The sequence below is a fragment of the Anarrhichthys ocellatus genome, unplaced genomic scaffold (genome assembly GCF_004355925.1).
Source record: "Anarrhichthys ocellatus isolate YVR2014 unplaced genomic scaffold, GSC_Weel_1.0 scaffold3, whole genome shotgun sequence".
Taxonomy (NCBI): Eukaryota; Metazoa; Chordata; class Actinopteri; order Perciformes; family Anarhichadidae; genus Anarrhichthys; species Anarrhichthys ocellatus.
The window spans coordinates 9,143,408-9,168,168 of NW_022280033.1; the positions used below are offsets into that span (position 1 = coordinate 9,143,408).

General features: G+C 39.4%; 2 protein-coding genes across 4 annotated transcripts; one reads left to right on the forward strand and one right to left on the reverse strand.

Annotated features, from left to right (window-relative positions):
• Window positions 1–230: 230 nt before the first annotated feature.
• On the reverse strand, window positions 231–6,936 carry chst3a (carbohydrate (chondroitin 6) sulfotransferase 3a). Of its 3 annotated transcripts, none has more exons than XM_031879527.1 (4): window positions 6,826–6,936; window positions 4,146–4,311; window positions 3,116–3,667; window positions 231–2,872 (listed from the first exon to the last, which is right to left on the reverse strand). In XM_031879527.1, exons 2-4 carry the CDS (start codon window positions 4,223–4,225, stop codon window positions 2,176–2,178), a joined length of 1,329 nt encoding a protein of 442 aa, XP_031735387.1. In that variant the 5' UTR covers window positions 4,226–4,311; window positions 6,826–6,936; the 3' UTR covers window positions 231–2,175. The 3 variants fall into 3 exon arrangements, with proteins under 3 accessions (XP_031735387.1, XP_031735369.1, XP_031735377.1); XM_031879509.1 differs by having other exon boundaries at window positions 6,756–6,936; XM_031879517.1 differs by lacking the exon at window positions 6,826–6,936 and having other exon boundaries at window positions 4,146–5,693.
• Window positions 6,937–12,731: 5,795 nt separating this feature from the next.
• Window positions 12,732–24,268, forward strand: cdhr1a (cadherin-related family member 1a). The gene is made up of 17 exons (XM_031874424.1): window positions 12,732–12,792; window positions 13,824–13,919; window positions 14,428–14,573; window positions 14,685–14,735; window positions 14,833–14,922; window positions 15,085–15,171; window positions 15,858–15,974; window positions 16,328–16,471; window positions 17,244–17,322; window positions 17,408–17,508; window positions 17,602–17,805; window positions 18,574–18,726; window positions 18,830–18,994; window positions 19,928–19,995; window positions 21,821–22,049; window positions 22,150–22,407; window positions 23,720–24,268. Exons 1-17 carry the CDS (start codon window positions 12,732–12,734, stop codon window positions 24,266–24,268), a joined length of 2,598 nt encoding a protein of 865 aa, XP_031730284.1.
• Window positions 24,269–24,761: the final 493 nt, after the last annotated feature.

Consider the following 24,761-nt stretch of genomic DNA (forward strand, 5'->3'; position numbering starts at 1 on the left):
ATATACACATGAAAGAAACTACTAATGGCTTCAAAGCTTCTACGCATCATTTTGGAACAAGAAAATAATTGTAATTATTTCAATAGAAGAAACTAACATTTACATGTGTGTGATACATTTGTAGTTGCTTAAGCATAGTCCTTTGACCCTTTGTTTCTTCTGGTAACTTATTTCTAATAGTAAACACTGAGAACTCATAACTTTGACAAACTGCTTCTGTTAAATAAAGCTGTAGACTTACTCAAATAGGATTTAAGTCACAACAATGAGGACTTGAGACTTGTATCCCTAAAAGCAAAATATTGGTATCTCAGGTGTTGACCTGGTAAAATCAAGACTTGCATAGCCACATCACATGAACAGGCTATGTATGTATTAGGCCTATGCATTAACAGGTCTTGTTCTCAATCAGCTATGGAAAAATCACTATTAAAGAGCTTTTGGGAAAAAAAGTTCAAATATTTTGGCATTTGAATTGTTCCATTCAGAGACCTGAAAGACTTGCAGTTAACTTGGTTTAGCTGATGAAGAGACCGGGACCTGAATTGAGACTTGCTTTGACAAGAATTGAGACTGGACTTGCCATAAAATCCTTTAAAACAGCTCTGCTGTAAATATATTTCCACCATGAAAACATTTAATTCAAGTTAACAAAAGCATCATATCCCCATGAAGGTTGAACCACCATCGTATACAGTCAAACACATATCTTTAACAACTCTATTGCCACTCTGGGTGTCTAAATTGGTTGAATGCATAAACTGACTACGCTCATTCTCTCAGCTGAACTTGGTATTTCCTAGTATTCCCTTTTTGGCTTAAATACGTCAGTAGTGAGTTTGGGCAACGCAAGGCCTGCCAGTCATAATGTATTCATATGTATGTTTTAAACACTGAGTTAGTATAAGCCCCCTACTATATGTACCTCTAATGCATATCCCTTTCCATGAGCAGCACGGCAGTTTCCGCAGCGCTTCAGCCAAGCTGAACACAATGCTACCATTGAACTAGGGCCACAGTGGATACTTTTATATATACCATCAAGAGTGATAGTTAACGCAACAGCACCTGGGCTTCACTTAAAGTGATAGGCCACATTAATGCAGTTACATATGAGCATCTTGTATATTAGTTGGCACCAAAAACATCAACATACACAAATCTCACGACTAATACATTTACAGGGGGCGTATTTACAATGTTGCTGGTTTTAATATTTCTGGTGATTTTTTTTCTTTGAGTTGGGCGCTGACAACTCCTTGCACAATAATGCGTGTCCAAGAACACAGAGTTTATAAGTACAGAATACATTACTACTCTGCCTACTGGCTTTAAGGAAAAGCAACACTTGTATGATAAAGACACATGTAGGTATCTGAAGTAAGATATTTATTCCATAGCTACTCATTTTATACAACCTCATGTGTATTATATATCCATCTTAATTGGCCTCTTTTTTATGGTATATTGAGAATTGCTTTAAATGGCATTTTGGTTAAATACATCAAAGATGATTCTGTATTTTCACAGTGACGTATGAATACTCCTCATGAAGACACCATGAATTGCAATGCCACATTCACTTCACCTGAGTCGGATATGTAAAGCCCTATGAGAGCACATCAGGTCTAATCTAAATAAATCGATTCTGTCAGTTTCCTAGTTGAGTACAGATGTATCAAAATACAGGTTGAACTGGGCAGAATGAAGTACTAGCGTCATAAACCCTATGAACAGAAACATCTTCTCTTTCAGACACACACACAAAACAAAACACAACACGTATCCCTTTCACTGTAGTTTATCCCTGAATGTCTAAACATGATCAACTATCAATACAACCTTCCAAGTCAGGCTTGACATCTATGCTTATTTCATTTTAAATGAAATACAAAGCGCCACACAAAGCTCGAGTACCAGGCTTCTCGGTCAACGCAGTATGTAAATAAATACTTTCTTTCTCAAGTGGCTCTTCATTTATCACAATGAGGCACATCATTGGTGAGTATGAATATTATTTTATGGCCCAAATTTTACTGTCGGCAGTAAAACATGTTGTGTCTTTTACGGCACCTTTGCTGACTGGTTTTGGTCTGTGCAGTAATGGCTTCTCCTGGCTCCGGTCCATCGCATGCAGCGATTTGCAAATCCACAGCTACATTTTTGACCTCTCGATTAATGAAATAGTTTCTCTTCAAGCAAACTGATGGACTTATTGATCAGTGTCTTTTCGTCATCCACAAATCTGTACCCAAACAGCTTCATGGTAGGACCACACACTCTCTGCACTACCTGAGCCAGTGTGAAGGGAATGCTAAATCTCCATTTCTCTGCCTGCTCTGATGAGTTCTTCTGCGTGGAGTAAATCCCGCTCGCTTCCCGTGTGGTCTGGGTGTTCCTCAGTATCCACTCCCTAGCTTGGGGACTAAATGGTATCCCTGTGAACCTGTACATCTCCTCTGCCTTCTGCATGGGGTAGCGGGCAATATCCTCATAACGCACCAACATGTAGCGTCTCCTCAGCCAGCGAGGTCGGCTTAGTCCCACCTCTGCTGACATCCTAATCTGGTCGCAGTTGCCTTTGAGCCTCTTCACCTCCTCATCGTCTTCGGGGACCTGGCCGTCCTGCGCCCAGGTCTTCCACGTCTGGTACTTTGAAGAGAAAGCCACCATGCGGGATGCTAAGATGGCCCGTGGATCTCGGACTAGCTGGATTACTCTCACATCCAGGCGAGGATCCTCCACCAAAGGCTGCAAGGTGTCCAGCTGACGCACACGGACAGTTTTAATGGCGTGGTGTTGCTTGGAGAGGCAGGATTCAGACGCAAGGGTCAAGTTCAGCGGCCCACAGCGACGAGTCTTACAGTGATACCTAAGACAAGAGTGGTAGAGTTTGTGTATGGTAATGCATCTTTCATAGATATCTTTCATACAGTTGCAAAGAGGAAGGGGCAGTATTTCTATAATTTTTTGCCTCTAGGTCATCCCATACAAGAGGACTGAAATTATTCCTCACTCTTTGCAACTGTATCACAGTTCAATTCTAGTTCATTTTTCAGAATGGATCTACATTGTAAACTTGATCAACAGGGAGTTTCTAGAGAATTTACAATACCTTTCAAAAACATCTTTGATTACAGGACTGCAGACAGATTCTCCACAGAGCGATAAACTAGACTCTCTGCGGAAAAGAGCCGGGGAAACGTGGTCCTGAGGTGGGGGAGAGATGAACTTCTCCAGGGAAGAGAAATCACACAGGAAGAGCCCCTGGAGTACATCCCGGTAGATTCCTGCCAACACTGTTCCATTGTTTGACTCCGAGGCCGTGGTCAGCATGCGCTCGACGTGCCACAAAGGCTCAAACAGGTAGAACATGTTCTCCCCGTGCTGGTTGAAAAATTCCCCCACAAAAGAGGAACCTGTTCGCGTGGTGGCCATGAGCAATATGTGCTTATGGCCACCGCTCAAGCTGTATGTGCCCAAGTCATCGAGCTCTTCCTCCTCTTGCTCCTCGGAGAGACTTAAGTAATTCAGTTTTACACCGGTGCGTTTAGAGAGCAGCATTTTGAGCATCGTCAGGGAGCCATTTTGTGTTGTGTTGCTGTAATCCAGTGGAGTCTGTGGGGTCTGCTGTGGTATCTGCCTCTGGATCAGTTTATCAGAGACCCTGAAGAGATAAAGAGGCTGGATTAGCAGCATAAAAGAGATAGGTCTTATATTTTATATTTAGCTGACACTTTGACATGGAGCTACTGTATGTTTGAGTTACAGCAACAGACCCAGATGATCTCTGTCCTTAAAAGGAATAGATGGTTATTATGGGAAACAAATAGATTCACTGTCTTTCTGAGTTACATGAAAAGAGCAATATCATTATCATATGAGAGTGGTATCAATCTCATCATATAACTCAGCAGAGAGTCAATAAGCGTATTTAAATACATGACATTTGGATTCATGATAGCAGCAGTAATGGGTGAAGGTAAGCAGAATATCTATTTTGGTCAAAACATCTGACAGTGACAAAACAGACGGCACAGATGTTTTTCTCAAGTGGTAATTCTTAAATCGCAGAAGTATGGCTATATCTAAAGAATACATTTTTCCTGTGACTTATTGACAGATTGTTGTTTATTCTCTCTTACCTTGATAGGATGTTGCTTTCCTTTTCGATGATGACCAGGGCCACGATACAGATGAAGACAATTGCATATTTGGTCTTCATTCTTGAGTCCTGGCTTTGTAACTGGATGTCTAGAGTCTAGTCTGCGTGCTGGTCATGGCTTGTCATGCAGAGGCTAAAGCTGCATTCTGCAATAAGAAAGACACTTCAGTAAAGACAGAGCATGCAAAATAGATGTGATTCCTGCTTTAAGATGACGCTTAACATACTGTGTATCATTATCCTGCAAACTGTGTTTGGCGCAAACCTTGAGAACACTTTCACAGGTAAAAACTGAATAAGAAGACATGAAAATATATATGTCCAGCACTACCATGAAATCATACAACAGACAAATTGTATTAAGTCGAAGGCATGAACCATGAAAAAATGGGAGAGGACCACTAAAAATCTTAGCTCAAAACAACAGTTGCATTGATCTGAAACCAGAGGAATGTCCCGCAGTTTGTGCAACACGCTGCTTTTTTAAGCTTGTTTGCCTCTTAGAAACCCAGAGAAAGACGGCATTGCTTCTTGGTCAGGCTTGGGTCAGTGATGAAGAAGAAGACGGATGAGAGGGAGGGAGTTACTGTAAACAGAACTGGTTTTCACTGTGAGCTCTTCCACATGGCACTGAGTCAGCGGGCATGGTAAAAATGTTTTCAAGCGCTGTGTGATTTCAACACCCCAGTCTCTTTTCACATGAAGAAGTGAGTCAGTTGCACCGTTGTACAGGTACACACAGAAGTAACAGTGTTGGAAATCAACAGATTTGCAACATTTCTAGGGAAATGTGAAGTTGCAAGCCTCACCATGTTGACAGTCAAGTGATCTTTAGATGCATAATTTAATTGTTAATCAGCAGAAAGATGCTGGGCAAGACAGAGCTTGGTCATTAAACGTAGTACAGTGGAAATGTTTATAGTCATCACCACTGTCCGGGTCACTACTGGCGGATGACTGTTGTGACTGTTTCTCGTTGTTTGAGTGAGGTAGCCTGAGGAACAAGTTGCACTGGTGCATCTGTTTTTGGCAGTTTGCCATTCATTTTGAGCAGACTGTTTTTAATTTATAGAAGAAAAAAAAAAGGTTCCTTTTCCTGTCATAATTAAAATGTCCACGCAACACCAGCCTCAGGTAGCCAACCAGAAGCAGACGGGTTACCATGAGGCATAGTATCGCGGGAGTTAAGTTTGAAAAAATAGAATAACATCTTTATCCACACGTTGTCACGTATGAAAAGAGCTAAAATGAACACTGTACGTGGACTACTTGATCACTATAAGCGGTTTCCACTGTCGTATCCGTCCCATCCTTTTGGGAGTATTGTGTTACTCTGCCACAAAGACTATCAAAGCAACCTGAACTCATACATATTGAGGCAAATCAGTTAAGGAAGACAAGCCACATTTAAGTAGCCTCGCATTGGTGCCACATTGCTCCTTCGAAGGACTTTTGAACAAATTAACTATTCCGACATCATTTTGAAATGATTCAGTATAACAAATTTCTTAATTCCGAATACATTGTCAATTTCCATGTTACTGAAAAATAAGTGTAGACCCCCCCCCCCCCCCCCGTCCACACACACACACACACACACACACATGCCATTTGGACCTGTCAAGGCGGTGAATAATTTCTACAAAGCATATCATTAGGGGAAAAGGACACAGTTTTGTGGAGGGATTGTGTGCTCTGTAAGTAAATATCACCCAATTATCTGAGCTTAATACACCATAGCCGTCAAACTGTCAGGCTGAAGCACTTGAGCTGAGCACTTTTACATATTCAAGAGTCACTGGAGCGCTTGGCAAATCTGACTATCTACTCAAGCAGAAACGCACATCACTCTGTTTATCATCTCACTACAAATTACATTAATGGCTGCCTTCAAAGGCTTGAAGCTGCATCTCATGGAGACACTGGAAAGCTAAATTCTCACTTAAGGCTTTGCTGTTCGTCCAATGAACAATTATAGGCAAATACTGAAAACCGTTTCAATCTGTACTGTTCATCATTTCCATGTGATTCATTGATTTTAGTTTGGATGTCATTTGGAAATAACGAAACCTACCCCCTATATATGTGTATGTGTGTGTGGGGGGGTCTGTATGGTGCCTATTGAATACTATAGCCGTCATTAGGGGGGAGGGGGCATTCAATTCAGGAGCATTACCAACCACTGAACCAGAATGAATCCAGACTAATGAACACTTCTGCTTACTATATTAGTCTCCGATGCTTTCGAATATCCAACATTCAATCTGGAAAAAAATGGTTCTCTGAGTAACTAACTTCAATCTAGAGGGAGTTATTGATTGTAGGAGACAGCGGCAGCCTCCGTATCCGTGCAATCATTGTTTATACCTGCACCATATCAGAAATGCACATCACACATGCGTGGTTTGAGAGCAGTGGGGAATAGTGACAGACTTCATCGTTATTCATATCGCGTTTTTCGTGCATGGCAGCAGGATGCTTTCAGTCTCTACCGTGTGGCTCTGTCGGTTCTTGTTTTTTAAGCTTTGAGATATTTCCTGCCAGAAAAAAAACGAGATGTGGTGATGTTCGTGCATCGGTTGTTACAAACCTTTAGCTGATCTCTCTCTCTCTCTCTCTCTCTCTCTCTCTCTCTGCAATCGAGCAAAAACGTCCCTGACCTTGTGAGAAACAGTGTCGTTCCCCTCGTAGCATCTTGCTGCATTGTGTCGGAGAAGGACACACTGCTTCATTGTGTCCTCGGACGCGGGCTCCTCTCCTCTGCCGGATGAATGAGAGGCAGCGCGGAGGCACGGACGTCTTGCAGAAACACCGACATTAAAGGAGGTGCAAACGGACGGCGAGCGGAAATTTAAAAAAAAAATGGTATTGCAATTTTGATTAAATATGGAGTTAAAAAAGCAACAACTCTGTGCCACAGAGGCAATTGTTGAAATCCCCGTCAACCCGACAGATAGATGCACTAATTTGCCTTAAAATCAGTTTCAATATCATCGCTTCTAAAGTTTCCCCAACTTTCCCCACGTGCTGGATGCCACTGCGCGAGCGAGCCGACTGTAGCCACGCTTCGCGTCCCCCCTCTCTCTCTGCGTGGGACATCCTGTGTAGGCGAGGTCACGTGATCCCCAAAACACCCTGCAATTATGTATAAAGACCCCCTTTGTTTGTACACTGTTTTAGGTATTTAAATGTCATTTAATTGCACGTTGTGAATGTTGCAACCGAAAATTTAGTCAAGTTAAAAAGACAATAGTGTACCCGGTTAATTTAGGAATGTTTGTCATAAAATAATACAATGTCTGTTTATCCCTGCGTGAAGCACATGTCACATAACCGATTCACACATCCTAAGACAGAGCAACACAGTTTAGCCTCCTAGAGTACAAAATATTGCTATCTTAATCTTAACATTGGCTAGTTGTGTTGGTAAGACATGAATAAACATATACTGTGGTGGGAAAATTACATTTTGAAATTTAAAATGTATTTTCCAAAGGAAAGTTAAATAACAAACTTAAAAACAAAACGGCAAAAATATGACAACAATAAAAACAATTTTCCCTCAACATCTTTGGCTTTCAGTTTTACTTTATAACATTCTTCATTGCTCATGACTTGGACATTTGTGCTGACTGCACCCCTGTTGACCTTGTAAAATAAGATATCTACTTGGATTTGAAGAATGTGAAGCGACGTGCTTCACATTGCACAATGAACCTTGAAGTTCTCTAATTTGGTCCAATGTTTTTATCATGTACATATATTGGTCCTTACAAATCCAGATTAATAATTAATTTCTAAATATTTCCAGACATTCACTAGAAGTGTTTCACCACTTGAGGGCAGCAGTGTAAAGGAATGGAGCCAGCTGGAGCAGCGTATCAGAGATGGGCTGTCTGCCTGAGAGCACAGGCTTAGTTTTAGCACCAGAAGCCAACATGATGTGTGTCAGCATCACTTTTTTTTAGCTATAAAGTGTATCAAATATGTTGCTGAGGTTCCAGTGACAACCACTACCAAGGCCTGAGGGTTTTGTTGTTGTTTTGTTTCTGCTGGTGCGGTCTTTTCAATCCATGATGATTCCTGCAGAAGTGTGTCATGTCTTTTAGGATTTTGCATAGTTCATGGCTCCGTATTGACGCTGCTAGCACTCTCCGAGGTTTATGAAATGAAAGGGCTGTTAACCTACAGTATACTCTACATGGAGAGATTAAAGGAGTGACCTAGTTTTAGAGTGGACCGGGCCTAAAAGCGAACCTCTGCCCTTGGCAAACCGCACTGGAGATTATCAATAATAATCCAAAATGGTAAAGCTGAATTGGGTGTCTTGACAACAGGTACTCTAACAGACAGATCCTAGTCACACACTGTAGGTTACAAACTATTCAAAGTTTCCTTTTCTATTTTGGACCTGGTAAATCTAATTTTTTCAGAAACAAATATTTAAATTTATAATTTTACCAACACTGTACACTATGAAAACATTGGTTATTTAGAATGGAGACATATGATTGATATACCGATGCTTTTTCACATACACGATGGACATATTTTTGGTATGATTAGGACTCTTGTAATCCAAAATGTTCTTGATGTCATAGTGAAACGATTATTTGGTAGTCTGCACACCCTCACGTTTCAGAGATATAAACATGACTGGAGCCAAACTAATTCCGTTTGCAGCTCTCTCTGTCAACATCACTTTTTGAAGAATAGCCAAAAACGTGCTCTCAACTTCAACCACGTAACGTTATCATACACAGCAAACCCAAATGTCGCTGAGGGAAACATTTTCTCAACCATGTCTTTTGGAGTTAAAACACATTTAAATGCTTCAGCATTTATTATATCATGAGAAAATAAACAAATATGGTACACAATTGTTTTTGGTTGATTTAAAATAACACAGTATTTTTAAAATGTACTGGCTCATATCTTTTGAAGGCTTTTTCTCTTTAACCAGGCACTTGAGTGCCTGAAATAGATATATTTTTATGCCACAGCCCACCCATTGATGAGTGCACACATTGTTTCTTTCCTTACAATTTAAATAAAACAACTTCTTGCAGAAAAGGCCAGGAAAGGCAACTTTATTTATTCAGCACATTTCATACACAGGATAATGCAAAGTGCTTAATGTAAGTCACTGAGACAAAAAAGGGAAGACAATAATAAAGTAAAATATAATGAAAAACAGAAAAAACAGAATAGATGAATAGATGAAAGAAGAACACTTTTAATTAGTGTGTAATTAAAAGTGATGGCAGACAAACATTATTTGCTTGCATTTGAAAGTATCAATTTTAAAGAAAGTCTGAGATCCACTAGAAGTGTTAACCAGGTATGTACAGCAGAGTAGCTAAAAGCAGGTGCACCATGTTAGGATATAATGAACAGTCCGGTGCCAGCTAACCTGAGAAATTGAGCTGTGTTGGAGCAGAACTCATTCAAGTGTTTTAGTCCCAAAGACAGATGACTGCTGCTCTCGTCATACAATTGTCTTGTGATGCAGCAAAGAAGGAAACGTGTATGTAGATAGATAGATACTTTATTAATCCCGCAAGGGGACATTTTTATGCTACAGCAGCATTTATAGATACAGGTAAAGCAATAAAAATAACACAGTAAAAATATAAAATATAACATATATATACAATATGTACAATAAAATAGAATAATATTAAATGATCGAACTAAACATGATTCGAGACATGGTGCATTTGTGTCAGTGGCTGGTCTATACTAATACCGTCAGGATACACTGAGACCACTCAACGTAGTTTTGTCTATTGATGACAATAATCCAGATGAAATGACGCGCATGCAGCAGCAAGCTGAAGTGATGAGCATCTCCCTGAAATTTCCCTATGGGCAGCCTCGTAGCTCCGTCCCCAACAGGAACAAAGAGGTCAGCATGCCGCTGTGATTGAAGGCACAGGATTAGAAACTAAGAAGATGACTACAGATGAGCAGTGAGCTTTTATCCTTATGATTTTTTGCAGTAACCCGTGCAAAGACACTTTCACATTTAAGCTTCAGTGTCAGGTATTACAATAGAATGTATACACTGGCACACATCTGAAGGTTTAAACATTTCTTAACAACGGTCCGCTTAACTCTGACAGATGATAAAGAAAAGACCATGTTTTTGTAAACTCACATAATGTTGCACACTATATGCAACATATCCACCAATGGAAGGTAACATTGTGTGCGCTGATTGTGCTTTACATGTATCTCTTATGGAGCATGTGTGCTACAGACAGGCTCTGCGTATTACAAGATGAGGAGAGATTAGAGCACAGTGGGTTAATCTATCGGCCAGCCATCTGGACCATGAGAATTAAACCTGAAGCCACGGCCTTGACCACCAACATACATAAGTAACTTGACAGGTGATCTTTTCTGGTGAATATGTTGTATGCCCATTGTGTAAAAGTTATGTATATTCTGCTTCAAAGGGCATACAAATCATTGATTTGCCTTTGAATATGTTGCCGTGAATATAATTCGTGCAGCGAGCATTCACTGAGCTCATGCTACATACTGTAGATTCTACCAGCACCACTCAGATTATAAAGTAGATTTAATTTCAGTATGAGAATGGACTGTAAAAGGTTTATTCATGTGTGTAAATCCTCTTCCACGAACAGTTGTTCTGTTGACTTATTCTCTTTTTTTTTATGTAACTGTATCTGTAAAAATGTAACAATAGCTAGTTTTTTTCCCTTGATTCCAGATCATAGTACATGACATGTTCGCACACTGCAGCTAGTAAAAAATATATTTTTAGATCTATTGAAGGTGCAGTGTGTAGGATTTGGTGGCATCCAGCGAGAAGGTTCGCAGATTGCGACCAACTGAAACTTCTCCTGTGTGCCAAACCTGTAGGAGAACTACGGTGGCCGACACCAAAATACAGCTTCTTGTTTGTCCGTTCTGGGCTACTGTAGAAACATCGCTCCATTGTATGTAGATAGAAATGGCTCATTCTAGGGTAACGATGACCCAACTATTCCTATTTGGGGTGATAATACACAAAAGAAAACATACATATTAATATTATATTCTATTTCTTCCAATAGATCGACATAAATGCTACACACTGTTTCTTTTTAAGTGTATTAAATTGAATAGAACTGGGTCATTTGAGGCACTTTGAGTTGCAATAACCCAATTTTTGTCTGAATTAATGGAAATGTTTTTTGAAAATTAAACTAACTCGTAAACTTGAAGACATACAGTAACCTAACGACAGGTTAGTGGTTGTAGAAAGGCGATCCTTATCAAATACAGGACCACAGAATTTAATTTTACACAACATTTATTTACAAGAGTTTACTTCTGGGTGGCTTTAGATTATAAAACAAGATTATCAAACAAGAAGATTAGCCAGCTTCAGTGCCCAAAATACCATTCAAAGAGTCATTGCCTTTTTTAATTAAAGAGGCTCACCACACAATGGACCTAGTAAACATTGAAATAAAGAAAGAAAGAAAGGAATTAAGAAAGATGCAAATAAACAAAACAAAACAATACTTTGCAGGTAAAATAAAAAACATAATTCCGATATGGTTAAAATGTCATTGTGCCTTGTTTGATATTATCATTTATTTAGATTTCTCAGTTGTTTTAATACACATTCACTTCATGGTTTCTTCCTGACAGCAAAGGAATCAGACCAAGACTACAATCTCATCAGATCGTTCATTGTCCTCATCTACATCCTCCTCTGTTTTGTGATCATTTTTTTAATTGAGTAAATCATGGAGGTTTTTTTTCTTCTTTTACCTAATGCAACAGATGGTTGTGGAGTGCATAGCACATGATGCTGTATAGAGTTGGTGTAACGCACTGACCATTATAACAGTACAGATCCTTTGTCCGTGTCAGAGGTGGTCACAGCATTTTATGTAAAATGGGTCAAAGACAGATCACAGAAGTTACTTTTAATACAGAATGATCATTCATAAAAGACACACACTTTCTATGAGGTACAATTCAGTGTAGACTAGGTGGCTCTTAATACAATAACAGTCTACAAATGGTATCACAAGCAATATGTTACAATAGCTGATATGGTAATTACTCAAAACAGTCGATACAGAAACGTTTTAGCCAGTTATCAAAGTTTACAGACTGTAGAGTAGTATTGAATTTTACATCTGTATCGCCATACTATTTTGAGTTTAGCTTTCTTACCTTCAGACAAAAGCATCTCTTCCATGATATAATTATATATATTTTTTCCAAGATATTTAGCTGATCGGAAAATTGCATGTTTGTTTACATCAAAAACAAATAATGTGAAAAATATACATGTCCATCATCTGCAAAGTTTTGTTATATCCTAGTTTTGACAGAGCCGTCTCCGGTGGATTGGTGGTTGAAGAAGCCCAGTTGGGCCCAGGAGTAACTCTTAAGATCAGTGTCATTGGATTAGCTTGTAAGCATCTGCCTTTAGCCTTCTCCAGTCGCACACCAACACCTTGAGAGCTGCATCATATGTACAGGACTCTAGACGGAGCCGTCTTCATGGTGCGGTTTCATGACTTCATTCTTTACGATGAAGAATGTAAAGATATTACATTTTCCACTGCTTTTTCTTTTTGTACACCCCTGCTTTGGTGAGTTTCACTTCTTAATTATTTGCTTAACGTTGGAATATTGCTGTGATCAGATTGTGAATGCTGTTCAGATATATTTTCTGAGTTGATGATTTTACATCTCTCTCGGTTTATAATTGAATTATATCCTGTTTCCTTTAATTTATATTGTTGCCTAACCTGGTTAGTTGCTCTTATTTATATACATCACTTATATATATCACTCTGTATGACTGTTATACTGATTTGTTTAATTTGTTTTTAATATTCAGTTGGTCGTGATATTCTAAACAACAACAGCATTATTTCTGCCACCAGAGATCACAGGGCTATGTATAGAAAAGTTTTCTTTGGAGGTTGACGTAACTCACCTGTAATCCCAGTCAAACTGACTGAGCTTGGTTTATGTCCCTGGTTTTTAAAGCAAGACTATATGTAACTGTGATGGTTACTGGATAAAAAGGACAGAAGAGCAATATCTAGTATTCATTTGCTAATATTAGCAAACATTAACCATCACAAGCTTCTGGTTATACCAGACCAAGTACTGTTTGTGAGGGTGTGTTTTGAAGCTTAGGAATTCAATGTTCAATTTGTTAGAGGAAGATTTATTTCTTTTGTTTTTCTAGTCTCACTTTAAAGTGAATCACATTATACTTTTTAACTTTTATTAGGTTTGGCATGAACATACAATTCATCATCAGAGCATTTTCAAAAACTAAATGGTATACTGTATATTCCCTCTATGCAAAGACATTGTAAGAAGTGACAATTTACATATTGCTGAACACCAAAAAAGCTTAAAAGCTTACAAGCAACCATAAACAGATAAGAAGAAGAAAGTAAAAAAAACACAGCAAAAATAGAAAAAGGTAAACAAGAAAAACAACAACAGAAAAAAAAACACATCAGTCAGCTAACAGTAAATGGTGTCCGTGGTAAACATTAATAGACAGTACAGCAGCATACCACCCATGCCACAACAAACACAATATTTGTACCCCTCCAAAACGTTCAAGCTTTTAATGATGGTTTTATTTCACTGTCCTTAGCACATGCAGACTTTGCCCCTTATTTCTACGACAATGGACCCTACATCTACAATGGGAACCTGGCACTGTTTAGTCTCTCGGAGGATACGGCTGTTGGTAAGTTCAACCTCTGGAACATTGGTGGAACAACCAATCATGACAATGGCATGTTTTGGCATGAGCCCTGGATGTTAAATAGTCTTTGATAGCTGAACAAGCGGCACGTACATACTCACACTAACATGCTCACTTGTTGAAGTGAGGAACAGTTTGCTGGCTGTGAATTTGGTGCAGCCGTCCCTCGACACCTTCCAGTCAGGGTACTTAAGTATTACTACACTGCTGGTTATTGTGTCTCAGTTTGGTTTGTTCCATAGCAGTTTGGCCCAAACAATGGGTTTACTACACTCTTTGATTGTGGGTTAAAGGCTGGTAATTTTGCATTTGGAGCCAGTTTTAGCAAGTGATCTTTTATTCTTAAATTTGGAAAAGTAACATACATATATATGTATATATACTGTATATACACACACATTTTTTAATGATACATTTTCTCTCCTACAAATATGTCTGAACCAGTCAGCTCCTGAAGCTAATTTGACTAAATTATGACATGTATTTTCAGGTACAACGATCTACTGTCTCAATGGCACAGACCCTGAGGGACAGGGGGTGAGGTATGGCGTTTCCTTTGATCCAGGGTCCAAAGAATACTTCAGGGTCGACCCCAAATCTGGAAACATTACATTGGTCGAACAGCTTGATAGAGAGGTACATTTAACATAGGTCTCAGAGGACACTAAGGTAGAACAAATGATCAATTTAACTTTTTATGTGAACTTAAATATCTTTAAAAAACTAAAAATGTTTCTGTCTGCCCAGAAACAAGATTCTATTGACGTTCTTGTCAGCATCACAGATGGGCGAAGCAAGGTAAGGATTTGGTTCAGTGTGAGATTATCCCTTATAATACATCAAACTAAAATCACTTTGAACATGTTTCATGAGGTTTTTTTATTTATCTTGTTAGGTTGTGGAAAGAGTCACAGTATTTGTAATGGATGCAAACGATGAAAAACCTGAATTCCAAAACATGCCAGCACTAATTGATGTCCTGGAAGTAAGTTAAGCCAAAAGTGTATACTCTATGAACCAGAAGTGTCTCCCTGCATACAATTTAAAGGACATTATATTACTGAAAAAAATATAAAAGTAGATATGTCTAGCTTTAGTTGTTTTTAAACCTTATATGGTGTGACCTAAATCATTTTCTGTGTTTTAGACAACTGAGTCTGGCAGCAGCATCTACAAAGTAGAGGCAGTGGACAAAGACACAGGCTCCGGAGGCTCAGTCACCTACTTCCTCCAGGTATCACTTGGCCCACTCACAGAAGACTCACTCAAGCTTCTGCAGTAAATACATTCAGATAAGAAATAAGAAATAAGCACAAACAAAACATTTTTTTTAAATTCTCCTTATATGAAAAGCTAGCTGAAAGTGCCAGCTCTAATGTTAATCTGCCTGTCATGGAAATAATGTATAGATGTACTGATAACAAGGTTAACATCAGTTGGATTATTCCAGTGCTCATGTGTGCATGTGCCTGAACATGCTGGAGTAGTTATGAGGATGGGGATTAAATCACAATTACATTTGTGTCAGGTATTGGAGGCTTAGAGGGCTGCTTTGGCCGGGGTGGCAGAGAATGTTAGTTTGCACTTTGGGCTATTAGAACCAAAGAACAGCTGGACTGACAGTGACAACTGAGGCACTGCACATCTGGACAGAGCAGCTTTCACCTACCCTGTCCTTGAGCATATGGGCTCTTTACATCCAGATGTACAGAGAGATGGACTCTATGGATGATGCGGCCCAATTCAAGTGGCTATTGAGTGTTTTTATGCAACCATCTGACCACTTTTCATGATATATCACGTGAGTGGTTGTAAATGAGGTTTAGGGGGTTTCAGCGACAGGCTTTTACTCATGTGACCTAAAAAGTGTGTTGTGTGTGTGCTTTTAAAATCCTGCTTTTGTCCTGTTCTCTGTTACAGAATCCTCAGTCCACTTTGTTTGCCATGGACAGAAATAGTGGTGTCCTGCGTATCAAATATGGAGAAATGTTGGACTATGAAAAAACAAAGACACACTTTGTCACTGTCATTGCAAAGGTAATAGGTGCATCAAAACTCATTAAATGTGTCTGTTGTGCAATAGAGTACTTTCATTTCCAATTCAAAAACAAGTACCCTGTGGAGTTTTTGTCTGCTATTTTATTTGCTGTTATGAAGTGCCAAGACATGGCTGGCATACAGAGATGTAAAAAGTCGGCTTTGGAAATGTTTTATGAGGAAGGAAATATATTCAACACATTTGGTAGGCCTCAAGGATGCCCAAAATACTTTTGGGTAAGAAACCCTTCACAGGGCTTTCTGTATATGATGCCCTCATTAGAAAAGTATATACATTACATAAACATAACAAAAAAAAGGTAGATTTAAACTGCACATTTCCTTTGTTCCAGGATGGTGGTGGTAATTTTAATGGCAAGGAGCAGTTTATGTCATCCTCTGCTACCCTGACGATCAATGTAATCGATGCACAGGACACTCCGCCATCTTTTATTGGGACACCGTATTTTGGCTACGTTTATGAAATCTCAGTGCCAGTGAGTATGAAAACAACCTTCAGTGACTTTTTTCTTTGACTCTACCTCATAACTAAAAACATTTGAGTTTGTATTCCAACTCTTCATTGCACAAATCTTTAAACATTTTGTAAAGTAAAATCTGCCACATTTCTTTTTTTATTGCAATAAATTTACATCTTAAATGAGCATCACATTGAACACAGCATAGCAAGACGTGGGAACCCTAATAGTGAATGTAATTTATTTCTATATTCACACTATGAAGAAGAAACACCACAAGACAGACAGCATTATCTCATATCACGCAGCTTTAATTGCTGACATTTCTCAGTAATGCCCCGGCTGACTTCTGTGAAAGCTACATTATCTCTGTCACAAAATGTCACTGCAGTCATATCAGAGAGATTACTCGCTCTGATTTTCTTTCAAAAGGGAATAATTAGGATCATGACATTTTAATGTATACATCTGAAGAAGAATTAAATGTCCTGCTTTGTTAGGTGTTTTGGAAAATCATACCCATTATACCATCCGTTTCTTTTGACAATGTTACGCAACCAAATTCTGAGTTGCATCATGTTAAGAGTGACACAAAAGAGTTGTTTAATGGCAGTAAAAATAAGGTCCTTAAGTATATCAGTAGTATCCGTTAACGGATCAAGTTGAACAACAGTATATTTTACAATAAGCCAGCTTTATGGAAGGCCATTCTTGCCTCCTGGTTATCTTTAACTTCTATCACTAATTATTAATCTCATCTCACTATTGATCTAAAACCTGTTTTCCTCAGGGATCTGAAATATTCACTGTTCTTGCCAAAGATGGCGATGGGGGAAACCCAAATCCAATCCGTTATTCCTTTGAGGAAGGTAAGCATTTCACTCAAAGAACATTAGCGTGATTTTGAAATGAATCGACAGCGCTCATAGGTCTGCCTGTTGTTTGTCTCTCCAGGTGACGATGGTGTTTTTAGCATCAATAAAACAAGCGGTTGTATCACACTGCTGACTCTACCCATCTATCTGAAGAGAGAAATCTTTAACATTAAAGTCAAGGTAAGTTGCAGTTCACAAAGATTACTGTAGATATCCCACAGTCTCAGTGATAAATGTGATGTGACCTGCATAACCTTTACCCCTGGTGTCCAGGCAACAGAAGTAAGTCCTGAAGGCAGACTCGTGGACTACGGGGTGACCACGGTGGTGATCCGTGTGGTGGACCTGAACAATAATCCCCCTACTTTCTACGGAGAGAACGGCCCTCAGAACATGTTTGAGTTGACCATGAATGAGCATCCACCTGAGGGAGAGATACTCCGGGGGCTGAAAATCACTGTCAACGACTCCGATCAGGTGGGGAGGCCTTATTGTCTTCCATATTTTCTCATACACTGACTGATATGAACATGACTAAACAGTTGCTATTTTCAGTGATGTTTTACTGAGCAGTTATCAACTTTTAGCCCTTATACAGTGTTATTACCGTTGAAAGCTGCTTCAGTTAACCAGGAGACAGTGATTGCTATAATGATTTTGTTACAGTGATTATGTAACAACACTCATTTCCAACCAAATTACATTGTTATCTAATAAAAGACTGATTTAATCAGCATTCATTGTGCCTTTCCGTCCATGAAATGACTTTAAGCCTGCCATTATCACAGACAATCCTTTTAAAATTGCACAAATTTGAAAGTAAGCCAACACAAATTAAAAGGTGCTCTCTAGCTGTGCCATTTGTCAGCTTATGCAAGTCTCTTTGGGTTTCCAGCTCCTTGTATGAGTCTCGTCCAAATGGCTGATGTTCACCAAATGTGTTCTCTGATAATACTGTTACAACATCAGGGCGAGCGCTCTTTGTCCAGCGATATTATGTTTCACCAGGAATACTACTGCTGCTACTGATATATCCTATTGATCTCTCATACATCATTGTAATAAATACAAAGCTTTTATATTGATTGAATGGACTGTATACTATATGGATTATACTGTACGTCTGCGATAGCTTTGTGACAAATGCAGATTAATATAAATAGATCCAAGCATGTACAATATAACTGTCATTGTCACTAATGAGATATTCTGACTAATGTGATGACGTGCATTGTTCTCACGCAGGGAGCAAATGCTAAATTTAATCTTAGACTGATCGGACCGGGAAGGATGCTGCGAGTCGTCCCTCAGACTGTACTCAATGAGGCCCAGGTCACAATCTTAGTCGAAGACTCTGCTGCCATGGACTATGAGAAACACCACTTTCTCACATACAAGGTGAGAAAGTGAGAAAGTGTACAAATAGCAGCATTATATCAACTGCATCTGCTGTGTATTGCTCTTTTTCCACCTATATATTTCTAATCTGTCTCCTCTCTAGCTACTTGCAGCTGAGATCGATACGCCCGAGAGATTCAGTGCCACAGCAGACATCGTCATTCATCTCCTGGACACAAACGACAACGCTCCCAAATTCTCCTCAGAATACTACATTGCCAGAATTCCAGAAAACTCACCCGGTGGCTCCAATGTGGTGTCAGTCACGGTGAGAGAGTCTTTATCCTGTCTAAAAATACATGCCAACACCAATGTACGTCACTGAGCTAAAGATGAATGCTGATTTTAAAAAAAATGCCCTAGAGGGCCATTAATTCCCTACATGTCGACTTTTTTGAGGGGTTGGGATAATATGTGAAAACATAGATAAAAGCTAGGCGAGGTAAGCTGCCAGATGGCTATCACTTTCATTTTGTTGTGTAACACCAAATTCCCAGATTTTTTCCCCCTAATGCTGAGCAGCACATGCAGCTGCAGCACAGAAATGTGTGCAGAAATAAACACTTTTAGCAACCTGTTTCAGTGTCATTTAGTTTAAAAATGATGGATGGATGACATTTTTTTTTGCTATCATCCATCGCTCTTGTTGTTTCATATCAGCTCAAAGCAGCAGGGGGGCTTGCTGATAAATCCTGCCCTTGCATGAGCGCTACAGAGGCTCATTTCCTTGATCCCAGGCAATTTCAATCAGATGAAAGAACAGCCATCAAGTGACCTTGGACACACTGAGACAGCGAACAGGCCTCCCTGCAGCGACAGACAGACAGACGGATTAGCCGATGCCCATGATGATGTTCCTATGACATCAAAAAAGAGTATTTTTATAGCTGACCCCTGCAATATCATCTTTAAATCCAGCACAGATTCATTCAGTTTACTAAATCCACGGCGGCAGACAGTTCTCTTTTCTGCTTTAGTAAAGAGGTACAAACAAATCTAACATCAATATTTTGAGGTTTATCAGCGGTATGACGTAGAAACTGTGATATGCCTTAGCTGACTGAGCCACATACTGCGCTCAAACTCCTAAAGGAGAATTACAGATTACTCCACCTGCTATCAAACTGACCTAACAAACGCAAATGCCTCAACCAAACTCATAAAAAACAATTTCTCTATAATGTTTTCTGTTCATCCACAGGCAACAGACCCAGACTCAGGACCGTGGGGCGATGTGAAGTACTCCATCTACGGATCAGGGGCTGACTTGTGAGTATAAGAATGTTACTTTAACTAAAACGCTTTTTATTTTTTCAGCACTTGGCACCCCCTTGAAATGTATCTCATCCTTGTGATGTTATCAGCCCACACAATAAAAATAAATCTATTATATTACATTACATTATATAACAAGCAAACCATGTTTTCTAAATTCCGGGCTACCTTGTTGTTGCCTCCACTGACAATATTTATTGGTCCATTACGTCATATGTATGTAAACGCATTATGTGTAGAAAATCAGGCGGTGACAGCAAATGAGAATGAAAACATACAAAAATAAGTCACAAATGCTTAAACAACAGTATTAGCAGTTGATACATTTGTCAACAGTGGAAAAACAGGAAATTAGTTAAAATAAATAACAGATGTGGCTTTTTAATTATAGACCACTGTACTTAGGAATACCTCCTACCGTGAAAATCTGCCTGGAAGAGTACAGGACAGAAGCAGCAGACTTGTTTTTCACATTAGAACTCGGTTCAGTTTGATCCTATGCGCTGTAGTCCCTCGGAGGATTTGCTGGTATTTTCTCTCATCTCGATTTTTATTAGATTTCCTGTTAGAAGTCTAACCTCTGAGTAAAAGGTCAGTCGTCACTGTTCTCTTGTTAATAACACACAATATACCCTCAGCTTGCCTTTCCGTTCACATCACTACAGATACAGTCTGAAAGATCACCTGTATATTGTACAAAGTCAATTTTAACCTGCATGCTTTTGGACCAAAATACCTGGATTTGGAAACAGTAAAGCAAAAGAAACATGACCTTGTAACATGCAGCAGCAACATAAACAGACAGGTATATGTTAGCAGAGACTTGTTTTAATCTCTCAGGGCTCTTTCCAATAAAGCCCTTGCTGTGTACGATGAAATGAAGGTAGTAGTAGAGTATTTTTGGACCTCTCAGTAGAGATTTTGAGCTCTGTAGCGATGAATTAGAGGAGATATGTGATGTCACATGGCATCCAGGGGAAGGATTTCCGAAATAAGCAGCAGAGGGAGATTTGGAGCACTTTGTTTATCTCAGTGCATGCTTGTTTGGTCAAAACCAGTTTTAAACTGTGTCACTTCAGTATACTACAACCTGCCTCTTTGGAATTTGTTATGAAGCAATAAATGGCTAAATTTCTCCTTGCGTTTGCAAAACTATACATTTTATATGTCTGACTTTCCACTTTTTTTTACAATAACTTGTAGAATACTTTAGTGTACACAGGAGGCTGTCTTGATCTTTGCCTTCCTGCCCTCTGTCTTTGTTAATCCTGTAATGGGATTGGAGGAGAAAATAGACTGTTGTTTACTTCTGATTGTGACAAAGTCATTGTAGGGTAACGAAACAAGTCAGTCAGTGAAACTATCTTCCACTGTATGTTAACAGTTTAATCTTTCATGACTTAAGATAATTTACAGTGGTATCACCTATTGTTTTAAAGTTTTAAGTGCTGCATATCTGGTTAAAAAGATAATTAACTTTAAAAAACATGCTGCCATTCAGCAGAAATGTAATCTATTTTCTTTTGCTCAGCTAGAAAAGAGTAACTTTGTACACCTCTAATAGTCTGTCTTCAGGTGTTGACCCATCGTTTTTAGGTTAGGGCTATCAGCAGCCTACCTTCACAGTCTTTGTGCTGTCCATCGCTTAACAAAGATGCTCTTGAGCAAAATGCTCATGTCATTAAATAGAGTGCACACATTCTCGGTAAGCCTACTCTTAGAAGAAAACAAAGGTTCACATGCAAATGTTCAAGACCGTGTGGCTCTCAACATGCATAGTAAATCTGAAATGTATTGTAAAATACTGTCTCATTTACAGGTTCCTGATCCAGCCTATATCTGGAATCGTCTACACCCAGCCGTGGGCGAGCCTGGATGCGGAGATGAGGTCCAAGTATAACTTTTATGCAAAGGCAGAGGATGCAGAGGGGAAGTACAGCCTAGCTGAGGTCTTTGTGACTGTGTTGGACCTGAATGACCACCCACCTGCATTCAACGACAACTTCGTGGAGAAGACTATGGTGATTGGAGCACCAGTGAAAATAGAGGTATTTGCTCTTCCGTGATGTACTATGTCAGATAAAAAGAAACTCGAGAGTAAAGCCAACACCATTATCTTTTTACTGAAGTGCACCTCCATCTACACAGGCTGTCGACGAGGATGCAGAAGTACCAAACAATGTCATTGAGTACGCCATCATGAGAGCTGAGCCAGACAACAACATCTTTGATATCAACACTGACACGGGGGAGATCATGCTCAAGTCCTACATCAAGTCCATGGCCATTATTCAGAACATCACCAAGCACAGAGATTGCACCTGGTCGCTGGTGGTGCAGGCTCGGGACCGCGGTCAGCCTTCCTTTAGCACCACTGCGGTCATCAAGATCGACATCACTGAAGCTGTAAGTTGCCACAAAGTATATGAGTAGAAACATGCCAGTCTAAACCATATGAGGGGTCATATCTATATACAATATGACTTGAATTCTAAAAAACGTAATTGCATTGAAACAAAGTGTTTAATTATGTTTGGGACAATAATGTCATCTTATGCTGCTCTAATGTGTTTCTAGGTGTAGCTACAGGCTGCTATATACTATAGTATTATATGGAAATAAATATTGTTAAATTTCATAATAATGGTATTTTAAAAATGTAGCAAATAAATTAACAATGTATTATTGAAGTATAGCTCTTACACAATCAAAAATCATTGAATTTGTTCTGCTGAGTGTGTAGTGTGACTGCTTTTTTCCCCTCTATATTCAACGGTTTGTAATGCAAGCAAATAATCAAGTCTTGAAACATCTGATCAGTTAATATGTGCAGCTTTTCTGCAGAATGATCAATTTCATCACAGCTAAAGTTAAAAATTTGTAGTCAGGAGAAGAATATGATTCTCACACAATCGCAATTGTCATGTTTTCAGATCAAATCCAGATTTGTCTCATACTTCTTGGGCCTAAGGAGACGTCCAGGGGCTGTGTTTGGGATTTGTTTGACCGTTGTCACCTTTGCCATTTCTTTGACAATCTTCATTTCAACTCTTATGTACTGGAACTCTGTAAAAAAGTCCCGTGTAAAAGCTCAGGGCAAGATCAGAAAGATTATAAGGAGGGCTACTGTAGCAGTACTGTAGCTTTTACTCCGCGGTACCAAGAATTTGTAGCGATTCATTTTTAAAGAATTTTGTTAAAGACTGTGTCTGTGAAAGAGTACAGGAGCACAATTCTCTCATTGTCCCTTTTTTTGGGATTTAGTACTCACCATTATGACACCACAACAACCAACAAAATAACCAAATTAGTTTTTTGTTTTTTTTCATTTCACATGAATTCATATTTTCATTCTCAGATGTTGGATGGTCTCAGCTATGGGTTTCCCAGTCAACCTCTCTGATCTTGTCTTGACAAAATATAAAACAGTGAATCAATAACTTAAACTATAATCATCATTTGTAGTATGTTTAATTAGCAAGACATTCACCAGGAAAGAGAGAAATATTTGTTTTTATACATACATGTACAGTATTATGGCAGTACATTTATACTAATTTAGTTTTGTATTTTGCACCTCACGTGAAATTTGTAGCCAAATCATGAATACATGCAGTACTACAGTACATACACGGGACGATATTTAGAAGTTAATCTTTGTGTGACAGACAATGTCTTCAGTCCCATGGATATGAATTCTCCCTGTGCTCTTTTACAGACCCAACTCAGTGGGGGGCCTTTGGGATCATTTTTGATGCAGAATAGAAACAAGCCTTTGCAAATCCTAGGCATGCTTGCTGGTGTCATTAGTCTCATGGTCATAGTCACAGTCATCATCTCCACTGCAACATTCATGCGCAACAAAAAGTCCAACCGGATCCTGCCTAACCGCCGCGTGAGAAGGAGGCCACCGACACAGCAGCCCTGGAAGCTCAGAAACCCCTTCAAGGTACCAGAAACTCCCGGAGAGAAATTCAGAGTAGATGAGGAAGAGCCAGAGGTCATCGTGGAGAATGTCAACTATAACAACAATGTGACCGATTTTGTTGTGAGACAATGGCCTCCGCCGCCGAGCGCCCCATCTCTTCCCCCTCCACCACCCACTTACATCCCAGGGCAGAGGCAGTGGGCGGTACCAACCGTCTCAGGAACAGTGGCACCCAAACCTAGAAAGAAGCCAAATATGAACAGACAGGACACTGTGAACTTAGCGCTGGTCTCAGAGCTCAAGATGAGATTTGAGCAGAAGAGGATGCTGAAACATTGATCGTGTTTGACAAAACATTCTTACCTTTAAGGTTCATTTAGTAGCTGTCCTGGAGCTTTCATGACCTTCATCAGCAGATCCAGTCCGCCCGCTTGTCATGAAAATGAAGACGTTCAAACTTTACATTTTGTCCCAGAACTTGAAGGTCTCTTCATCGATGTAGCAGTAAGATGAAATGGAAAAATTTAAATGGAATTTTCAAACATCCAGATGTCCAACAAGAGTATGATGATCATGTGATCTGGTCAAAAGCTCTAGAACAGATGCTAAATAGACCTTGAGAATTGTTTTTGTCGACTTGTGTTTTCAAGGTCAAGAAAGAACTGTGAAACTCACTCGTGTGTGTGTGTGTGTGCGTGTGTGTGCGTGTGCGTGTGTGCGTGTGTGTGCGTGTGTGCGTGTGTGTGTGTGTGTGCGCTTGTTTTTTCAGAAAGATGAAATACACTGAAACAGCTTAATTCCTTGTGTATCAACAATGTGATTTTCATGTGAT

Excerpts from the sequence above, each read along its gene's own strand:
- chst3a (XM_031879527.1), bottom strand. The coding sequence starts at position 4,225 with ATGAAGACCAAATATGCAATTGTCTTCATCTGTATCGTGGCCCTGGTC. Across the intron at positions 3,668-4,145 it reads GAAAGCAACATCCTATCAAG|GGTCTCTGATAAACTGATCC; the intron begins GTAAGAGAGAAT and ends TTATCTCTTCAG. Across the intron at positions 2,873-3,115 it reads ATCAAAGATGTTTTTGAAAG|GTATCACTGTAAGACTCGTC; the intron begins GTATTGTAAATT and ends CTCTTGTCTTAG.
- cdhr1a (XM_031874424.1), top strand. The coding sequence starts at position 12,732 with ATGAAGAATGTAAAGATATTACATTTTCCACTGCTTTTTCTTTTTGTA. Across the intron at positions 12,793-13,823 it reads TTTTGTACACCCCTGCTTTG|CACATGCAGACTTTGCCCCT; the intron begins GTGAGTTTCACT and ends CACTGTCCTTAG. Across the intron at positions 17,509-17,601 it reads TCTTTAACATTAAAGTCAAG|GCAACAGAAGTAAGTCCTGA; the intron begins GTAAGTTGCAGT and ends CCTGGTGTCCAG.